Source organism: Athene cunicularia, assembly GCF_003259725.1.
Source record: "Athene cunicularia isolate RWA chromosome Z unlocalized genomic scaffold, athCun1 chrZ_part2, whole genome shotgun sequence".
Classification (NCBI taxonomy): Eukaryota; Metazoa; Chordata; class Aves; order Strigiformes; family Strigidae; genus Athene; species Athene cunicularia.
The window spans coordinates 6,160,884-6,180,247 of NW_020799143.1; the positions used below are offsets into that span (position 1 = coordinate 6,160,884).

Sequence of the window (19,364 nt, forward strand, 5' to 3'; positions counted from 1 at the left end):
AGTGTACAAAATTAAATTCATCAGACCCTGTGAGGTGTATGTGTTCAGAAATGTCATGACAGACCCCTTGCTGCTTGCAATGTTGTGTTCTGGGAAAAGTGTATGCTACTTGAAAGGAAAACAAAAGGATTTGTTGAAGGAAAATCCTTGTGCTTGCAGAAAGCAAGGAAGGGGTGAATGATTAAAAACTGATGACAGCTGTAAAACACATTTTTCTCAGAGGAATATGCCCATAAGTATGAACCATCAGCAGTGGGAAAGACTCCCTGGGACACAGCAGCTGGAGGAGGCAGGTCACTATGGATAGTACGTAAAAAGCAAATACTGAGTTCAAAGAGAGATTACACTTTGTTTACCTGTGACACCATTTATATACAAGCTGTTCTTTTCTGGGAGTTCAGACTATCTCAGGTGTTGTGGAGACGTGTTTACCGCTTGGTGGAGTATATGGTCAGCAGCCAGGAGGGCTGGGGAATGAAATTTACCATGAGGAGCAGAAAGGAGAGAGCAGTGGGAGAGCCCACTTCTGATAGATCATTCTTGCTTGTGTCAGGAGGAAGCTGTATTTTCTGCAGATCTTGATGAGTTTATGTGTGGATTTATCTGTGGGCTGCTCACCACTGCCCTGCAGGGCTGCAGTTGGCCAAATGCAGCCACCGCCCTGGCAAAAGGCATGCAGTGGTGCTGGCTGCTCAGGAGGTCCAAGCTCTCCTTTGAGACCGCCCGTCTCTTGCCTTAACCAGAACTTCTCACAGCAACTCTGCCCCTAGAAAACCGGTAGACTCTTGGGAAGATGATCTCCAGAAGCCTTTCCCTTGGGAGCTGATAGCTGTAATGATCCAGCAATCTGATTTATATTTCCAGTCTTTAGCCTCCATAGGAGATGCTAATGGCAAAGGCAGTGATGCTCTGGTTTGCATATTAGTTAAGTAGCCAAAATCCTTAACATTTTTTCCTGCTGTCTGGCCACCCATGGGCATAAGGCTTGTTGGGGAACCACTAGGATTCTTGAACTCAGAACAGATAAATCAAAGTCTCTTTGAGCTTTGTTTCTCTCCTCTTACTGATACCTGAATGTTTTTTAAAAACATGTATTTTTTGTAAGAATACATATTGTTTTGTTTATGAACCATGAATTGTATGTAACAACCATTCATTCTTTTCTTTAGGATCAGTTACCGTACTGCCTACAGACATGGTGAAAAAACAATGTACAGACGTAAATCCCAGTGCTGCCCTGGTTTTTATGAAAGCAGGGAAATGTGTATCCGTAAGTTTATCTTCTTTTTGCTTTGAGGTTCCATACATTTATCAGAATACTTTTATGGGCAGCTTTTGGAAGCTGAGTTATGGGGTTTCAGTTATTCACCAGTGGAGCATGTGCAGCTTTCATTGAAGTCAGTTTGTGCTATGCATATGCAAATGACAGGATAATTGGGTCTTAGATGTCTAAGTAACCAGCCTTCATGTGATTCTAACTGATGATCATATGGAAAATGCACAGCATAAGTGTCAGGGCATTTTCCAACACAGTAAATAAATAATGAGGTTCAAAACAAGGAAGGAAATAGAAGGTGTTTCTCCTTAGTGTGGGCCCCAATTGATCCCCACGCTTAGCCTCTCTTACAGATACAGAGATCTGTAACAACTGATTGAAGGTGGCACTAGTGGTGTCTTTTTGTGTGGCATATGACCTGTCTCCACACCTTCCTGTCCGTAGAGGGAAGAGCTATGTCCAGAGCCTGGTGGTGGCCTTGGCTCAGCTCTTTCTCCCTCTTGTACAGCCTTGTACAGACCTAGGAAGATCTGATTCTTAAAACAGTATTCATTCAAGAGTGTAGTAGAAAGGCAGAATGAAAGTAGAAGAGGTGTTCATCTAGAACTCCGCAAGTGTGTGGTTAGTAGTTTAACATAGGGTTGCTCAAAGTCAAGATGGTGGGTTGTGTAGCTAGATGCTCGAGTTGGCAGACTGACAGAAAGGAACTTGTGATAGCTAAGGAATTGTGAAGGATAGCATATCGTTGGAGATGGGAAAATGTGTAGGGCTAAAAATGAAATCAATAATATTTAAAATTATTTGCCCCTGTAAATGCACATGCGCAGCATGGACAGCAGCAGTAAGTTTTTCAGAAGTCAGGGAAACAAATCTCTTAGTCTTTTAATCTCCCTGAAAAAATGGGCTCATCAGGGATGATCTTTTGTCTCCAACATCATGATGTTGACCTGTATGTATACTTTTATTAGTTTTAGGAGACAGAAAGGGCATGCATTATAGTGGAAAAACAGCTATATCCATACCTTGGTTTTGCTTCAGCTCTTCTAATGAGATCTAAAAAACCTTCATAACCTTACAGAAGGATTGAGGTGGCATAGTCAAATTTCTCCTGGAAGTGTGGGGCCCTGTAAGAGCAGACTGGTGAGGGGCTGGAGCCTCTTGTCTGCAGGGGCTGCCCTTGGGCTTGCCATCCAGTTTCTGAACAGGTAACCAATGGGCAAGCCTTGCCAAGAGAAAAAGTGAAAAGCCCAGCTTACTGGAAAAGCCACGGCATGTGGGCTGTTTAAGCGGCTGCTTTGGCTTTTCACATGTGAAGCTCTGCATCATGTCCCCCAGTCAAACCACAACTCAGCTGGTCTGTGCAGGGAGCCTGCTGTCATACTCCTAGGACCGAGACCTGGATCAAGGCATGTACAAAAGGCAGGATCTCTAACAGCATGTTTTTAGATGAACTCTCTAAAGCACTCTGCTTTACCTGGTGTTTTTTTCTCAGCTGAGAGCTAGAAAAATGGAGATATGTTCCTTGCTTTATTGTCTGCCTTAAGGCTATAATGACAATGGTGAAGCATAGCCATCAAGGTATGGAGAAGCTTGTCCAGGAAAACATTCTGTGAAGTAATGGATAACAGATTTGTCATTACCACTGGATTTTGCAACCCAGTTTAGGAGATGACAGTGTGGTGGATAAGTCTTTGGTCTTTACTGATAAACAAGAGTCTGAAAGTCAAGATCAGTGCATACACTAAATTTATTTATTTAGTACAAATGCAGAATAGTTTCTCAATTTGTCCCTTTCTGCTTTTTGTGAGGTACATACTGAAAGTGACTGACAGATTTTATTTGTATCCTTGGAAAATTATACCCTGTAAATCTCATAACACATCACACTATCCTTATTAATATTTTTGTTTTATAGCACTTCCTGGAATTTGAAAATGCAGCAGTAAGATCTTTGATTTAAGATGTTTTTTGCACATAAGCAACATCAAAATGATACTTTGAAAAAACAACTTTTTTTAAAAAATGGATCTATCTGAGAACAGATTGGCAATTTTATTAACCCTTTTTTGTTTCTATTGTGTATGTATTAGACTTATAAGAACCAATTTCAAATTACATTTGGTTATTATACAGCATATATGAATGATGATATTTAAAGATGCCAAATGCTGATATTCAGGACATATCTGCACTGACTTTTGAAGCAATTTTGGAATGCCTCAGACTTCAAATTATGTAAAGACCCTTCAGTGGAGCTAACTGCTTTTATTTGATTCTGTAATGGTTAACCCTGGAAGGCATTGTGAGACCTTCAGTCCTCATCATCTTCAACTGGATCTGAGGATTCAGGGCAAAGGTGGAGCTCAGTAGTTAGCAGAAGTCAGCAAATACATCATGCTTTCCATTGTTTCAACCAGCATTCTTTGTAGTGAACTTGTACGTACTAGAGTAGATGATGCCTCCATACACTGTGACAATATTAGTCATCCAGTTTAACTTGGAAAAAAGTTGTGATGCTGTCAGCTTACATCAAATGGTAAGAGATAGTTGTATGGGGAGGACTCTCCTCCTGTGTTGTCATAGCAGAAATATCACTGGTAGAAAGCCAAAACAAAATCTTTTTCTGCAAGAAAATGGTGGCTACATTGAAAAACACACATATGCATCCTGCCTTTTTTTATATGTGAAGACAGAAGAGAATCAAAACCACTTGAAGTGTTGTGAATATCTTCTTTTATGCTGTAGCTGCTCCACAATGCACAGTGTTTCCATTAGGGTAGTTTTATCTTCCATGCAGTATAATTTTTTACTTAGTGGAGGCTGCTTCTAAAAGGCTAAAATACTTGTGGTGCTGTTGATGTTTTGTTGTTCGTTCCTTTATTTGATGTCTTAATTTATAAGGCTCATTTAGAAAATTCTACTGGTAGATGATTTTGGTATGACTCAACACTTCAGTCATACAGTGATAAAATAATAGTTAGGAACCTACAGCGTGAATACTCACCAGTCACTGTTCCCCTGGAGGTAGTAGTTACTGGTGGTAATTCCACTTCACTGAGCATGGGGGAAAGAGAATTATTTGTCACTGCATAAAGAATTTCAAAAATGTTCCAACCTTATATTGCTAAAATCTGTAAATATTGTATTTGCAAAGGAAAAGAATAACCAACAGCCAGAGAAAGCATGAGCTGAAATGTAAGTGGGTGTTTTTTTTAATCTTTCGGAGTCCAGTCTGAACAGATGAATTTGAACTCATGATACAAGATTTATGTGGAATTGTGATTCTAACCGCCATACTTATTCTTGAAGACTTTCAATAGGTGAAACTTGTGTTATGTCTTCATATTTTGATGAAAATTCCTTTTGTGTTTTGTCTTTGGGTTCATCATATCTATCTATCTATCTATCTATCTATCTATCTATCTATCTATCTATCTATCTATCTATCTATCTATATCTATATATATCTATATATATCTCTATATATATATATAAATATATATATATATAATATATAGATATATATAAAACATACAAACAAGCCTTATAGCAGTTGTACTGTAAACTCCTGATGCAAAATTTTAGCATCCTATTTTTTTGACTGATGCCATTGATAAAAAGAAGATGGTCACACTAGAAGTAGGTATCTGTTAAAGAGTTTTATGGGAAAGATGACCCCACTACAGCCATCATAAGTTTTTTAAAAAAGTCTGTTAAACAACTCAGCTGTTTTTCCAATGTTTCTGAGTTTGTTGAAATGATACTGCATTTACAAGACTGTTAGTAAGCAACAAAGTGTCAGCCTCCATCTGCAGCCCTTGGAAGCTTTTCAGGAAACCTCTTCAGGAGGTTTTAAATGATGTTAATAAATATTAAACATGTTTTTTTGTGTAACTTTTGGCCAATATAGATATATTCTCTTGCAGATTGAGTTTATTATAGGAATTGAAGAATTTATTTGAAAAAAACACATTTATAATGTAGTGTAGAAGATATTTGAAATTTATTTTGCATGATAAGTGCTGAGAGACCTTGTTTTAATTAATTTTGAGGAAGTTGAAGATAAACCTTGTGGCATATGTAGAAGGGGTTTTTTTTCTGTTTCTAGTCAAGTGGTTTGTGCATTCAAATTTAATTCACAAAATTTTGAGAACTTTTAACAGCTAAAGAAGCTTGCTTTTTTTTAAAAAAAAAATGGGTGGATTTCTTCAGTTTACTCTTTTCAAAGACTAGGTATCCGAATCAGGATGAAGTGGTATTAGCAGCAATGCTAAACACAAAGCACAGTCAGGCACATAGAATGACTTCTTTTGTTCGAAGTTATTTATCTGAAAGTTATAATATGGAGATCTACTTCCAATCCAAAAGCAGGCCCAGTTCAGATACTAGTTCAGTCTTCCTAATATGAATTCTCTGTAATGCTGATGAGAATTTTCTTTAACAGATTATCAGGTATGAAATCTTATGAAATCAGGTATATGCTCATTTGATGACGTTATTAGTTTGTTTAAAAGGTGAAAGTCTAAATGTGGAACCATAGTTGATTCTCCTGGTCATTTACTTATGTGCATAATTACAGCCAAAATATTTAAAACTTTGTTTATGTTAATTGATTCATGTCTGGCTTTTCAAAATGAAAAAGCAACAAATCCTAAAATGCATGCATTAAAGACAAAAAAATATTTTTTCAAATTTTATTCCTGGAAATTTTTCTGTATCTTCTTTTAAATTTTTCTGTATCGTCTTTTAACATCAGATAATGCAGTGCACAGCTGTCTAAGTGTCCCTCTATGGTGGTTTAAAATGTACTAGCTTTATGTCACTTTCTCAATCACAGAGAGCAGATTCATAAAATGCTGTTCAGAAATTTCAAGTATTACAATGTTCCACTCTTCATATATGCTCTAGTTCAGAAGTGGAGATCGTATGAGGCACATGAGTTATTCCACTCAGCTATAATATTTTAAGTAGATGTAGCAGTGGAGGAGTAATCTGCGTTTGCACCGCAGGGGATATGCTGGAGGCCATCAGCATATAAGTAGGCACTTGATATCGCTATCTTCTCTTGAGCTGGAGCAGCATCTCCCTCTCTTCATTGATATCTGTACAACACACTTGACTAGTGTTTGAAAGTGGCAACTTGGCCTAAAATTGTTATACATGCTATGCCGCTAGAATGACTGATTTAATCCCCCGGTATGAGCTCCCTTCCCGAAGCTGACGTATGAAGGCATGTCTGTGAGCACAGTGGCCAAGCCTCACATCACTTCCAGCTTGCTATAACAATGGTGTTGACCTGGGTGGGTTACACATGTCTTTTCACACTGATTCACTTTGCTGAGCTTCTTCAGCACGGAATGTTCATTCAGCTGGTTACAGAAGTACCAGTGCCTGCAGCTGAGGTGGGAACAGAGCTCAAGCAGCCTGGTGGACTTGTGTCCATGAGAAAAGGCAGCTCCTCCTGTGGCGTGGAAGGGGATGCTACAGGGAATTGCACATTGAGGAGCAGATATTATATAGATACTTCAAGATGGCTGATACTCTATAATCAGAAAGTCTACCTTCTGTTTTTCAAGAAAACTAAAGGATATGATCCACTGAAATAGAACTGTTAAGTTGGACCAGACCAGATTTTTAAGTGAGGTTTTGAAGGAAACAAGACACAGAAGAAAAGGGGAAATAAGATGCAAAAGAAATATGCAAGAGTAGGCTTAGATTGCTTTTCATATGATGATTTATTTTTTCACTTACAAAAGAAGATACAACTTACAAACTTTACTGCTGCCAGTGGATTTTTGGTGCTTCTTTACACTGCTCAGTATCAAAAAGACTTCATGTTTTCACCTGCTCTTGCACATCAAGTGTTTTCTTATGTCAAACATTTCCATAGAAAGCCAAGAGAAAATAAGATTCTGTCCCTAATGTCTTTCATCATGTTGTAGTGCTTTCTGTGTTGTCTTTACCTTACACTTTTTTGTAGGTCATGTAAAATTTTGGTTCCCTTATCCCGATGTTCAGTGCAGTAAATTTTACAGATTATGTCTTTTAGGGATGTTAATTAGGGTTCAGGTGCCCAGAATCAGTTAGCCCATAAGATGACCAGAGAACATTTTGGTTACAAAATAGGTTTTTGATGTATATCCAGAGTGTAGAATGAAATCATTCTTTGATCAGATAAATTTTGGTGCATTAAGAAACTTAAAAAAACCCAAACCAAACCAAAACAAAAACTGGATGCCTTTAATTCTTCTCTATATCTTGAAAATTTTTAAAAATGTTTCTGGCTTTAATTTAGCTTCTTCAAAGAATTAGAAGTACCCTTTTTTGAGAAAGAAATGTGTGTATTTGTGTGCCATATATCTATAATTTTAATTGATCCTCACTGAATTTATTTGGAAGCAGCAATATTTATATTCTGCAATTTCCTTTGGTGGTCCTTATGCCATATTTCATTGTCATTAGAGTCAGCAGTGTTTTAGCTGTCAAAACCCCCGACATTGTTACCTATAGATAACTTCTATAGAGACTTAGTAGTGATAGCCTGTTTTGAAGAGATGCGTTTAATTTATGTTCTGCTACTGGAAAACTGAAACACTACTTCAGTGGCTGAAGAGAAGCTACTGTTGATTTATGCTATTGTGGCTAAGAAAAGAGTACAGCTCTAATTTGCAAGATGACTCTGCATTGTAAACACACCAACCCAAAGTTTCATCTGTTGTACGTTTGTTCTAAGACAACTCTTTTTTATTATTGGAAATAATTGATGATTATTTGCACAGAGCCATAGCATGTGCTGTTACATAGGGATTGTAGAGAGAACCTACGTGCTTAGCATGGCATGAGGGGCAGTGCAAAGAGATGCTTAAAGAGCTGCTTCTTGGTCCAGTTTCTTACAACATTTTGATTTCTGTGTTTTTTTGGGTTTTTTTATTTCATTTGTCTCACAGAGTATGTTATGGAATGTTGCTTTACTGTATTTTGCCTTAGTGCTTAGGAATTTGGATTGAGTGTGTTGGTATCCACTAAGTTAGTTATTCATACATGTGTGCATGCAGAGACATATATGTGTGCAGCTACTGTCTGTTGTCTTATGGTTTATTAGTAAGATTTTTCACACATTTGGCTTAGAGAGGTCTTCAGTGCCGAAGGCAGCACCTACTAGGCAAGAGTCTTCAAAGATACAAGAAGTTAATGTCTAGTTATAAGACTAATGGAAAATCATGATGTATAATTTAAAGTAATTCTACCATAATAAATAAATAGAGAACAATGAAATAGCTTTATAATAGTATGTTGTATCATCTAACATTTAAAAATTCATATTCTCCTTGTTGATTTCTAATGAAGATCATTTTAATGCACATCTGAAAAGTAGCTTATTAGAAATAAAAGTTGAGAAAGAAAATTTAAGGCTGTAAAAATACGGAATTAATGGTAGGGATCCCAGGTAGCCAAAGATTTTAATAATACATATGATTGATCTCTATGTGGCTTTCTTTTTTCTTGGCCACACAAAATGCAAAGATGATCAGCATGATTCATCATGTTTAATTAGGAAAAAACCCAGTACATTTTGCAGGTATATTTCCAAATTACCATAGAGCATTTTCAATCCATTCAGAAATGATTCACATATAGTCCCATTAAAGTTGTGAATAACAACTTCTTTGTTTTTTTCCTGTTGTTCACCTTGTATTCATTGCTATACCAGTCAGATTCCTATCATAGTTTCTCTGGAAATGTTGGCACAAAGAAAATTCTCATCTTGTGGACATTTTAAAAGTTTTATTGTTGTTCAAACTAGAAGGAAAGTATTACAGTATTATTTTCCAAAGTTAAGGGTATTTCATAATGAATATGATGCCAGCAAACTGTAGCTGGTTGCAGTTTCTTCCTCTGCATATTGTATTCTGAATCAGTTACATCGATGTGCTGGGTATCAAAGCCATTTCAAGTTTTTCTTAAAAGTTTCAAATAAAAACTCTATTTCAAAATAAACCTTAACTGTAGAAACAAAGGAAAATTTCAAGCAGCTCTGCTTAGCATTAGAATAAACGTTGTAGTGATTCACAGGGTTTATATCTCATGCCTTACCTTAATCATCATAGTTGTTTTGTTGTGCTTCATTTGAACTGTGCAACCATTGAGAAAAATCAGTATGAAGATACTGTGTTGCAAGTCATATATTATCCATGCTGCTGCAACAGAACCCTTCTTTTTATGTGTGCAGAAGTTCCTCTCTTTTTCATGGTGTGAGAGTTTCCTTCAGACAATGACAGGATGGTTGAGGTTGGAAGGGACTTGTGGAAGTCACCTTCTCCAACTTTCCTGCCCAGGCAGGGCCAACTAGAGCCTCTTTCCCAGGAACATGTTCAGATGGGTTTCCAACCTGAATTAAATCATGATTCTTTTTTCATTAAATGTGGACAATTTTTCTCTTTGTTAAATGCAGAAGTATTTGAGTAGCACCAACATGGTTTTAGTTGGAGCCTTCAAATTTAGGAGAAATAGAAGAGAGTGGAGAAAATTGATTTTGAAGACATATTTATGAAGACATATTTAGAAGACATGTATACACTAATGTTTATTTCGCTTTTAAAAGATATTTGAGACATGAAAGATCTTGATTAGGAATAATTCTATAATATTTTTCCTAGTGCTAGGAGTTCTTTAATTCTTTTTTTATTTCCTCCTCTGACAGCTCATTGTGCTGATAAATGTGTCCACGGTCGGTGTATTGCTCCAAACACCTGTCAGTGTGAGCCTGGCTGGGGAGGACCCAACTGCTCCAGTGGTGAGTTTCCACCTGCTTCTGCCCATCTCATGCTCTTTCCATGGTGTTGTCCTCTCTTTGGGGCAGATTACCGTCGATTCTGTGCTTGGGCTCCTGCTTGCTGATCATGGGGTTGCTCTTGAGTTATCAGGTTACTCTGCTTGACCTGATTTTTCTTCATTTACTTGCAAACAATGTTACCCTGTAGCAGCACTAAATGTCATGAGCTATTTTGTGCTCAGAAACATGCAGATAATAGGGAACTTAGTATAATAGGGAACTTAGTATCTGGAGTAAAAGAAATAAAACCACATTTTAACTATAAGAAATTACCTTTTTATTTTTCTAATGCATAAGGAATGGGGATGCTAGGTCAGATTTAAAAGCTATGAATAAAGCCTTCCTCACAACCTGTCCTCCTTTATCACTCTGCCACTAACTTGTCCTTTTTTCCCCTCACTGTGTTACCCTCTTGCATTATTAGTTGCTCCATCTGCTCAGTCTCTTTCCATTTTGCTCTCACTATTCAAGTTTCTCCAACTTTCTTCTCCTTGCCCTTTGCCATAAGAATATGTGCAGGATACAGGGGAGGCAAGACAAGAGTATCAGGGATACACATGGTGGGAGACAGGGGCAGGTTGGCACCTTTCCTGCTTGGCGTCTGGATTCAGTCACATGCAACCCAGGGAGCAGGTGGTTACACTTAATAAAGAAATGATGAAGATAAAGCCATCACATGCTAGAGGCAAGAACATAGCAAAATGTCAAAACCACGACGTGAAGTAATAAAATAATACCAGTTTGTGACCTTTTTAGTCACCGCTGTTTTCTAGAGGCTTTGAGTTAAAACCAAGCACTGCAGGCTGCAGTAAGGTAATAAGGTCTGGGCAGAGGGCAGAAACCATTCAGTGGCAGGGCTGGTGTGTTTGTGCACTATCCATTCCTGTGTGAAAGGTAATTGTTTGTCCAGACTATGAAGTGGGTTTTTTTCTTCCTTTTGTCTGAAAGAGAGTTTCTTGGAGTAGTTGTTGATTTTTTTATTCATTATCATTTGTTATTTATTCCATCTTTCTGTTTCCCTTTGTAAGGTCTTTGGAAAGGTAAATGGTAGGTTAAAATTACAACCATACATTAGGTTACAATGAAGTTCAAAGTGGGTCACTCTAGTGACTGTCTACTAGGAACATATTTTAGTCAACAATAAAAAAAACCCATTTATAAATTAAATTTCAAAGACCATATAAAATTCTAATTCATAAACCAGAGCTTGATGTCTTGCAGAGATTTTATGCTGATAGGTTACTTAGCATGAGATTGAGGTAAAAATAACAACTGTAAAAAAACTTAGATCAGCAGCAGGACAAAAATAATATGGTTGTATTTTCACCCACATTTTTAACTGCTTAACAAAAGTAGAGAAATTTTTTTTTGCAAGCAAGGTGTTACAGTGTCTCTTCATGTAGAACTGATCTGTTGTCCTGGCAGCATATTTTGTGAAATTTGAGATAAAAAGTGAATAAAAATAATTACTAATAAATTACATGAGAAAGAACCTAACTATTTAAAAATTATTACATTTGTTGTGTAGTCCTTGTGTATGCTTATATGTGATTCTTTTAACTTAAACAGCTCTAAAGAAACACCCAAGTTTTGTGTAAGGCATAAAACTGAAGAGATAGCAATGCAGTGTTACTTTAATACTGATCTTAATCTAGTGTGTTGAATTGTCAGAAGAAATTGTCAAAAAATATTATCTTTCTTTCAGAGAGCCTTATGTACTGAGCTTTTCTGTAACTAATCAAATGTGCAGAAGAAATGTGTATCACTAGACAACATAGAGGGGTGTGTGTGTACTGTTATATATTGAGATTTCCAAGTTCGAAACTCGCTGAAAGGGCACTTTAGATGAGACAGGAACCTCTAAATCTCTTTGGAAATAATCCTTCCTCTCACAGGATTGTCTGGAGTCCATTTCCCTTACTTATCTGGTATAATTCATTTTGAATACATGTGCAACTCTTTTCCTCTGCTTCTTCCTCAGCTGGTTGCCTTTCATCGCTTGTCGCGGCAGCCTCAACAGAAAAAATACTTTCTGGTGTGCACACAAAGGCTGAAAGAGCCTTTGTCTATGTACCTTTGATGTACAATGTGATCTCTGGAGAGGTTGGTGTCCTCTAAAAGCATCTGCGTGATGTCAGAGCTAACTGGAACTGCTGAAATTGGTTCTGGATCACTAGTGTAGTCCTAGGAGAAGGAGGGTAGGCTGAGGAAGAGGATATTTTTGTGCATGTGCTACCTGGACATCTGTTTTGGAATTTATCCCATTCCATGTGGACAAGAAAGATCTTGCTTTCTGCAGATTGTCCTTCCGAGTTTGAGTGCTGCTGTTTGCTACTAGCTGTGCATGATTCCCTTACCCATGTGTCTGAGAACTCCAGCACAGATCAAACTGAATTGAAGAGCAGTGGATAGTGTTGGAAAGACAGTAAATGATAGGATTTTGACTCTCTGGCACCGAATTTTCTTGTTGCTTGCCCTGCATTGAAGATTTTCATACTTTGCCTTTAACTGTATTTTCTGCATGATTCCCAACTTGATTAGTTTTAGTAACAGAAAAGTAGAATAGACAAAATATAGAGATTTTTTTTTTTTTAAATTTCCATACTGTAATAATGTCTACCATATAAACATTTTAACTCTACGACTGTTTAACTGAATAATGGAGAACATTGATTACAAGGCAGGCCAGTGTTTTGTAAGGCATGCACTTAGGGATTTAATGGTTTCTGATCACCAAATAAAATACTGTTACTGAAAGGGAGAGATTATTCTCAAAGTGTGAGATATTAGGCAACCTTCCAGATTTAGTGATCTGTTCATTTTCATGGACACAAACATGTTGGAAGCAACTGTTCTACCTAAGCACTAAACCTTTTGTAAAACTGCAGAACTAAGTTTTTTTCTTCCAGAGTACTATCCTTTCTCTATTAGGATTGATTATTCTCCTTACAAAGGAATTTCATCTATAAGTATCTGACAACAGAGTTAGTCCTATTGCAGCATCTGTCCATTTACCAACCCTAAGCTTGATTTTGTCTTTGTTTCTCAGCTGTATTTACCCAACGTGTTTAAAATAAATTTTTAAAACATATGCCATGGCTTCTGTGTGGCAGTAGCTTTCTGGGTGGTAACTGCACACAAGCACTTCCTAAACACTGTAATGTTATCTCCAAAAATGACAGAGTGATTGCATGAACTGAATTTGTGCACTGTGCATTAAAAGCTGAACCAACAAGCTTCATCCCCTATCTTTGCATACCACTGTGTGCTCTTGCCTAATAACCTTTCTAGGGACTAAACTTCTTGGGAGACTCCCTTTTCCTTTTATAGCAACCATGACCTCCTTTTTGTGATAAGTCTTATCCAAGTCCCAACAGCCTAGATCAGTGGCTGCTTTCAGTTTAGGGGAAAGACAGATAAAGATTTGACTACCCTGCTGAGGCTGTCCTCTTCCAGTTCTTAATTCTAGCCCAACCCATAACTCTCCTTTCCATCATATCCTCTGCCTTTCTGAAAACTTAACACCCACCTGAGAGGAAAAGAGGGCTGGATGTATTCTTCTCTGAGTAAAACCTGAGTGGTGGTCTCAGAATTTGGGTAATTATATAATATCCCCTTGGATAACATTCCCTGTGTGAAACGTAGTTTTTATTCAGGCCTTTTTAGTCAAAAGAAATATACTGTATTAGACAGTGTTTGCTTGCAGTGAATTTCAGTAGGGAGTGATGGAGATGATGTTACTGTACATATATCTGAAAATAAATACTACTTGGACTGAGAGATCACTCATTCGCAGAACACTTCCATTCTAGCAGGAGAGATGACAGTCAAGCGAAACATGTTATTCTAATAAAGATTTATTGACCTAACACAGTAGTCAGGTCAATGACAAATGAGTGGACAGAAGACGTGTTGAACCTATGCCTTGGAATGAGTGAAACAGCACAACCAGCATGCTGTCAGCACCCTTTGATGAAGTGTTTGTAAACTTCAGGAGTATAAGTTGATCAGTTTTGGGCTGGGGAGAAGGACAAAATTTAGAAAAGAGGAAACAGTGGTAAAGGTAGGTATGTTTGTAGATTAAAAATGTAGACAAATAGATTTTGTTGAAAAACAAACGAACCAACACAACCTTTCACCACCAAACTGGATTATTGCTTATATAAAATTTTTAACTTTCATGTGTCAGATTGGATTGGTCCATGTTATAAGAACATTTTTGACTACAGGTTATGTATAAAGCAGTCTTCTGTAAAAGTTCCTGCACATAGTGATAGTTAGCAGTCTAGATGTGTAGAGATGATCCAACCATGTTTTAAATTTGTAAAATATGTTTTCTCTCTGTTTTCTGCTCACACTCTTACAACTGTATTTGTTGTAATACTTATATTAAGTAACTGTTTGTCAGTTTTGAATGCATGTGCAAGAGAGATACACATGCAGCCTAACATGGAGCCCCACTAAGCAATCAGGGCATTCATTTTGTTTTTCTTCTCATGCCTAGTAGTCCACAAATAATTCCTTCAAAATCAATAGGACACTTTCTGAATAAGCTGGAGCAGAGACAAAAGGCCAGAATCAATATTACACTGACTTGTCTGCAAAGGTTATAGCCTTCATGATCTCCCAGCTGGCCTGAGTAGTAAAGCGAAAAAAGGAATGACATGGTTTTGGTTTATGACAAGTATGTTAGGATTGTTTGTGGAAAAGTGAATAGGCATTTTCTGGTTTTATTGTATTTAGTAATCTGAGATGTTTTTGTATCACTGGATTTTAATTTGCAGTTTGATTGATTCTGTTGGTGATTAATAGAGTTTCATTGGGACTATGGTCTGAGGGCATGCGGGTAGAACAAGTGGCACTAAGGGGTAATTTAGCTCCAGGGTTTTATAAAGCATGAGAAGAGAACTGTCTTTTTCCTTAATATATTAAGCTGAGCGTTTAAAGCTGGCATCTTAAAGAAACGTCTTACCTTCAAATACACTTGTTAAGGAAACGTTTAAGGTACAGTAGCTCTGCTACTGTCAGATTTCCTTTACTGTCATGGGTGTTTGTAAAGTTTGCAAATTCCACAAAAACCTTACTCTTTTCTTCATGGGATTTGGCAGATGCAGAATATGTCAGAAACTGGATCCCTTGGCATAGCTTGTGTGAGACACTCATGTGAGTTACAAGCACTGGAGTTTCTCAGTGGAGTTTATAATTTCCATTAACCCTGCAGAGGTAGATGTGACATACTTAGCATCCCAAGTGAAACAATCCCCTTGGTGCAGGTACCAGGCAAGGTGCCTGGGAGCATCTTGTACACTCTGATGTCACAGTTTGTGAATCTTCAGTTTGACCAAGGCATTGCTTTCTTTTTTGTTTGTCAAAAGCATTTTGAATAACAGAGCTTGCAAGATATGCTTAGAGACCTAACTCATGCTTAATTTTTCCAAGCCATTCAGCAGGCTGTAGAAATAGGTTCTGGTTTTAACCACATGCTTGCATCAGGAGGGCTTGATTCCCAGAACTGAGAAACTGCTAAACACAAACACACAAGTGAAACCACAAAGTATCCTGACAGAGAGCTATTTGCTCTTATGGAAAATGCACAGAAACAGCTCATTCAGGTAATGCAGAACTGCCCCACACCCCAGCTCCCAAGCAGCCACATGCGCAAATCCATCCTGTTAGCAAAGATGACAGCAGGTAGTAAACAGTTTAAAATTCAACCTTCTCTTATTACATCTGTCTTCCCTACACTCTTCACTTCCAGTAATTCTCCTATAATTATTATTTCTGTAATTCCCCTGACCGACTTAGTTTTGCCAGCTAATTCTCTAAGAAGCTTGAATATCTTTGTGTTGAGAAACTAACCCACCAGCATGTTAGATCAAGTGCAAATAGGGAAAACAGGTACTATTGGAATTTGCCATCACCTTCACTGTTGACAGAGTCACTGCAGTGTCACTATGGTAGGTGGTATCAAAATTCCCAGGGCTGTATATTAGCTGTGATTTTCTGGAGTTCAGTACAACAGTATATTTGAAATTATGTTATGTTTCATATAAGTATTTTGGTTTTGAAGTTCTAGGGAAATTAATAGATTTTATGGACATGCTTCAGTGTTTTGCTGAATTACAGTTCCAGCAGACACAAAAATATATTTTCTACAAAAGCGAGGTATGGAATTTACTTATGATGAGATTTACTGAAGGAAGGCATCTCAATAAGTAGTAATAGTTTTATGGATTTGTAAACATATTCTGAATTAGAGATGCTTTGCTTTTCTGCTTTTCACCATCTCAGAAACTTAGTATGTATGTAGCGTTTACCTAAGTTGATTTCTTGAATAATACCTGTGTAACTATTTTTTTTAGTCAGTGCAAAAGTACTTTTAGTTTTGTCTTAATTTCAATCTGCCTTATGTATGGGTGGATTTACATGTTATCATGGCTTACTTGGCAGATTTTAAAGGATGTGAGGAGTAAGGTTTGTTGCTAATTTAAAAATTAAGGTGGCTTTCAAGTCATTGGAAAAAAGGAAAAAACGCTAATTTGTGGTCCTACAAGGGCATCTGTGCAAAATCAGGATCATGTACAATAGTCCATTTTATACATTACAATCAGATTCTTCTAATTTTATAACTTTTCCTATAACTGATTATTTTTAATGGGTTTTATCTCAGCAGCAAGGTAAAATGAACATCAAGAGCCATGTGTTTGTGTTTTTCTTAGCAATTATCAAACCCTGTGTTCTGATGTCCAAAGCACTTTAAAGAGTCTTCTGAAATTTATGGCATATGAAAGACATATAGTTTCAGTCTTCTATAGGATCTGAAAAACACATTCCATTGTTCTTCCACTTCACGGATCAAAAGGCTTTTACAAAGTAAAAAAGAAAAATCCCTAAATTAAATTAAAGCTTAGCATTTTGAATAAAGATCCTTTCTTATGCAGAAAACAAAAAGTAAGAATGAAAAATAAGCCACAGGTTGAAAAGCCTAGAGTATAACAAATAAAATCAGATAGAAACAAAAGTCTTAAAGAAAATCCAGATTTAATATAAAGTGTGTTCTGGAAAAAAACCACTACTATGCATTTCTGTGTGGGATGTAGGTAAAATAAGTTTTTTACTAAAAGGCATTGATATTTTATAATTATTATGAATGATTCTCTAAAGGAAAAATATTTTCTGATGTAAATGTGCATGTGTTTTTATAACATGCTGAGGTGACTAGAACGGAGCATATAAAAAAATATATGGAGAATAATCTTATGTTTTTCTTAAATAAGACCTTGAAAGTTTTCTAAAAGATGTTTTAATTTTACTTTTCAGAATAGCTGGCTTTGTTTTCTGGCTTTTTTTGATTCATCTCGGAAATTTCTGTTTGCCATGTTCCGCATCTACTGTCTTGCAATCCAGGCTGACATACAGATTGATGTCACAAGGGACTTAATGCATTTTGTTGAATTCTGAACACACTTGAGTATTTATAGCTTTCAGAATCAGCAAGAATTTAGTTTTCATTTGGTATAAATTCCAGTTGGGAGAATTATTATCTGTTTCCTATTCTGCAGGAATATCTACAGGGAAACAAATGCTACCAGTTTAGATCTGCAGGTAACCAAGTCATCCTATCAGAGAACAGTTTCAAGAATACTCAAAACTTTCCAATAAGGCAAAAGTAGTAAACACTCAGGTATGAAAAATACAAGACTGTCTAACACATGAATTAGATTAAATTTCCCTTATGTTGACAGTTGAAAGTTAGATGGGCATCCCTTGTTGGTGGAGAAAAGAGAGGACAAGGAAACTTGTGTGTTTCCTTACTGAGGTCATCAGAAAAAGAGTTGAGGTGAGTGACTCCTCTCACCTATGAATTTAAATGTAGCCTTCATAAAAAGTTACTTGATTTTGTTGTGAAATTGTTACTGAGATTTATCAGATTCTGCTTACTGCCAGTTAATTATCTAAAGTATCAGTTCCACTAATGTATATTTATGTTAAGCATGTTTCTTGCTTCTGAAATAGACAGAAGAGTCATTCTTCCCAATGCTAAACTCTGGACAGCTTTAGTGCAATTTATGATAACAGATTGTGAGTGGGCTACTCCTTTAGATAAATCAAAGTTTTCTCAGTATTGACCTACTTACACTGGCTATGCTTGATTGTTAGTAGTGGTTATTCTCTGATAACGCAAGTCACTTGTGGGCCTGCCTAGAAATGTTACTCTTTGCTTATTTATATGCTCTGCTCCAGAAGACAGGAACAGTTTTTAAACAAGGCATGTTACAGCTGGTCTACTTTTAGTGGTAGAAGTTGGACATTCTTGCTCCGTGGTGGACCTCATGGCTGTCCCTGCTGGGGATTTGTGGGCTTGTTCTGCAAGTGAAAATATAGAACAGAAAGTTGCCTCTGCCCAGAGAACTTGTAGTTGAAGGAAAAGTTAAGAGTTAAACAAAGCTGGAAACAAGTAGGAGATGAGGAAGGATGCAAACACTGATAAATGACTGTGACAGGTAGTGGTTTTGACACACTTGTCACATCAACTTTTTGTGGACTTGACAGGCAGGAGGAGTTAGAAGGTGGGGATGTTGAGGAGGACATCATGGAAGTTTTATGGCTTGGGTTATGGAGAGCTGTGCCAAGTAGGGGCAACTTGAAAAGAAACAAGGAAAATGATAGTCTGAAAATGCAACCAAGGGGCTAATGTCATGGGTGGTGGAAATGTGGAGGTTGATACTTGGATACTGGATGAGAAATGATAGATGAGGGACAGATAAGGGCCATGAAAGTAACTACAAGGCAATAGAGATCTGAGATTCAAAGGACGGATGCAAAGGAAGGCACAAATATTTAGACATCCTTGATGTGACAACCTAGAAAGGAAGAAAGGTCAACCAAAGACAATGTTGAAGTTATGGGCAACTTCAGTTTGTTTGACATGCTGGGGCAAGGAAAATCAACTTTCACTTAAAAAGGCTGCTGATCCTTGAACCTATCTGAAGAAATTATGTTGGAGTTTTGAGGAGACTGAGGGAGAGGAATTCTACCACTGTTTGCTTATTTTAAATTTGTACTTCACAATATTGCTTTCCAAGTGAGGGAATGTTCACTCTGTTTCTGCTGTCTGTGGTAGGGAATTTTGTTCTCACTTGTTTTAAAAAGCCATAAAAATACATAAGCTTAAAGCTGTGATAAGAATCTCCTCTTTTTGGGTGACAGTGGTACGTATTTCCAGAAACACACAGCAGGGTGTGTTGCAGAAAA

General features: G+C 37.1%; 1 protein-coding gene across 5 annotated transcripts in view; it reads left to right on the top strand.

Moving 5' to 3' along the window:
• Window positions 1–19,364, top strand: part of MEGF10 (multiple EGF like domains 10) — a 97,823-nt gene that overhangs the window by 26,497 nt on the left and 51,962 nt on the right. For all 5 annotated transcript variants that reach the window (XR_003400147.1, XM_026866306.1, XM_026866309.1 and 2 more), the window contains exons 4-5: window positions 1,170–1,270; window positions 9,978–10,070. Coding sequence is in view for 4 of the 5 variants with exons in the window: in XM_026866306.1 (XP_026722107.1) it covers window positions 1,170–1,270; window positions 9,978–10,070 (194 nt within the window). In the remaining variant the exon portion in view is untranslated. The remainder of the gene's footprint in view (window positions 1–1,169; window positions 1,271–9,977; window positions 10,071–19,364) is intronic.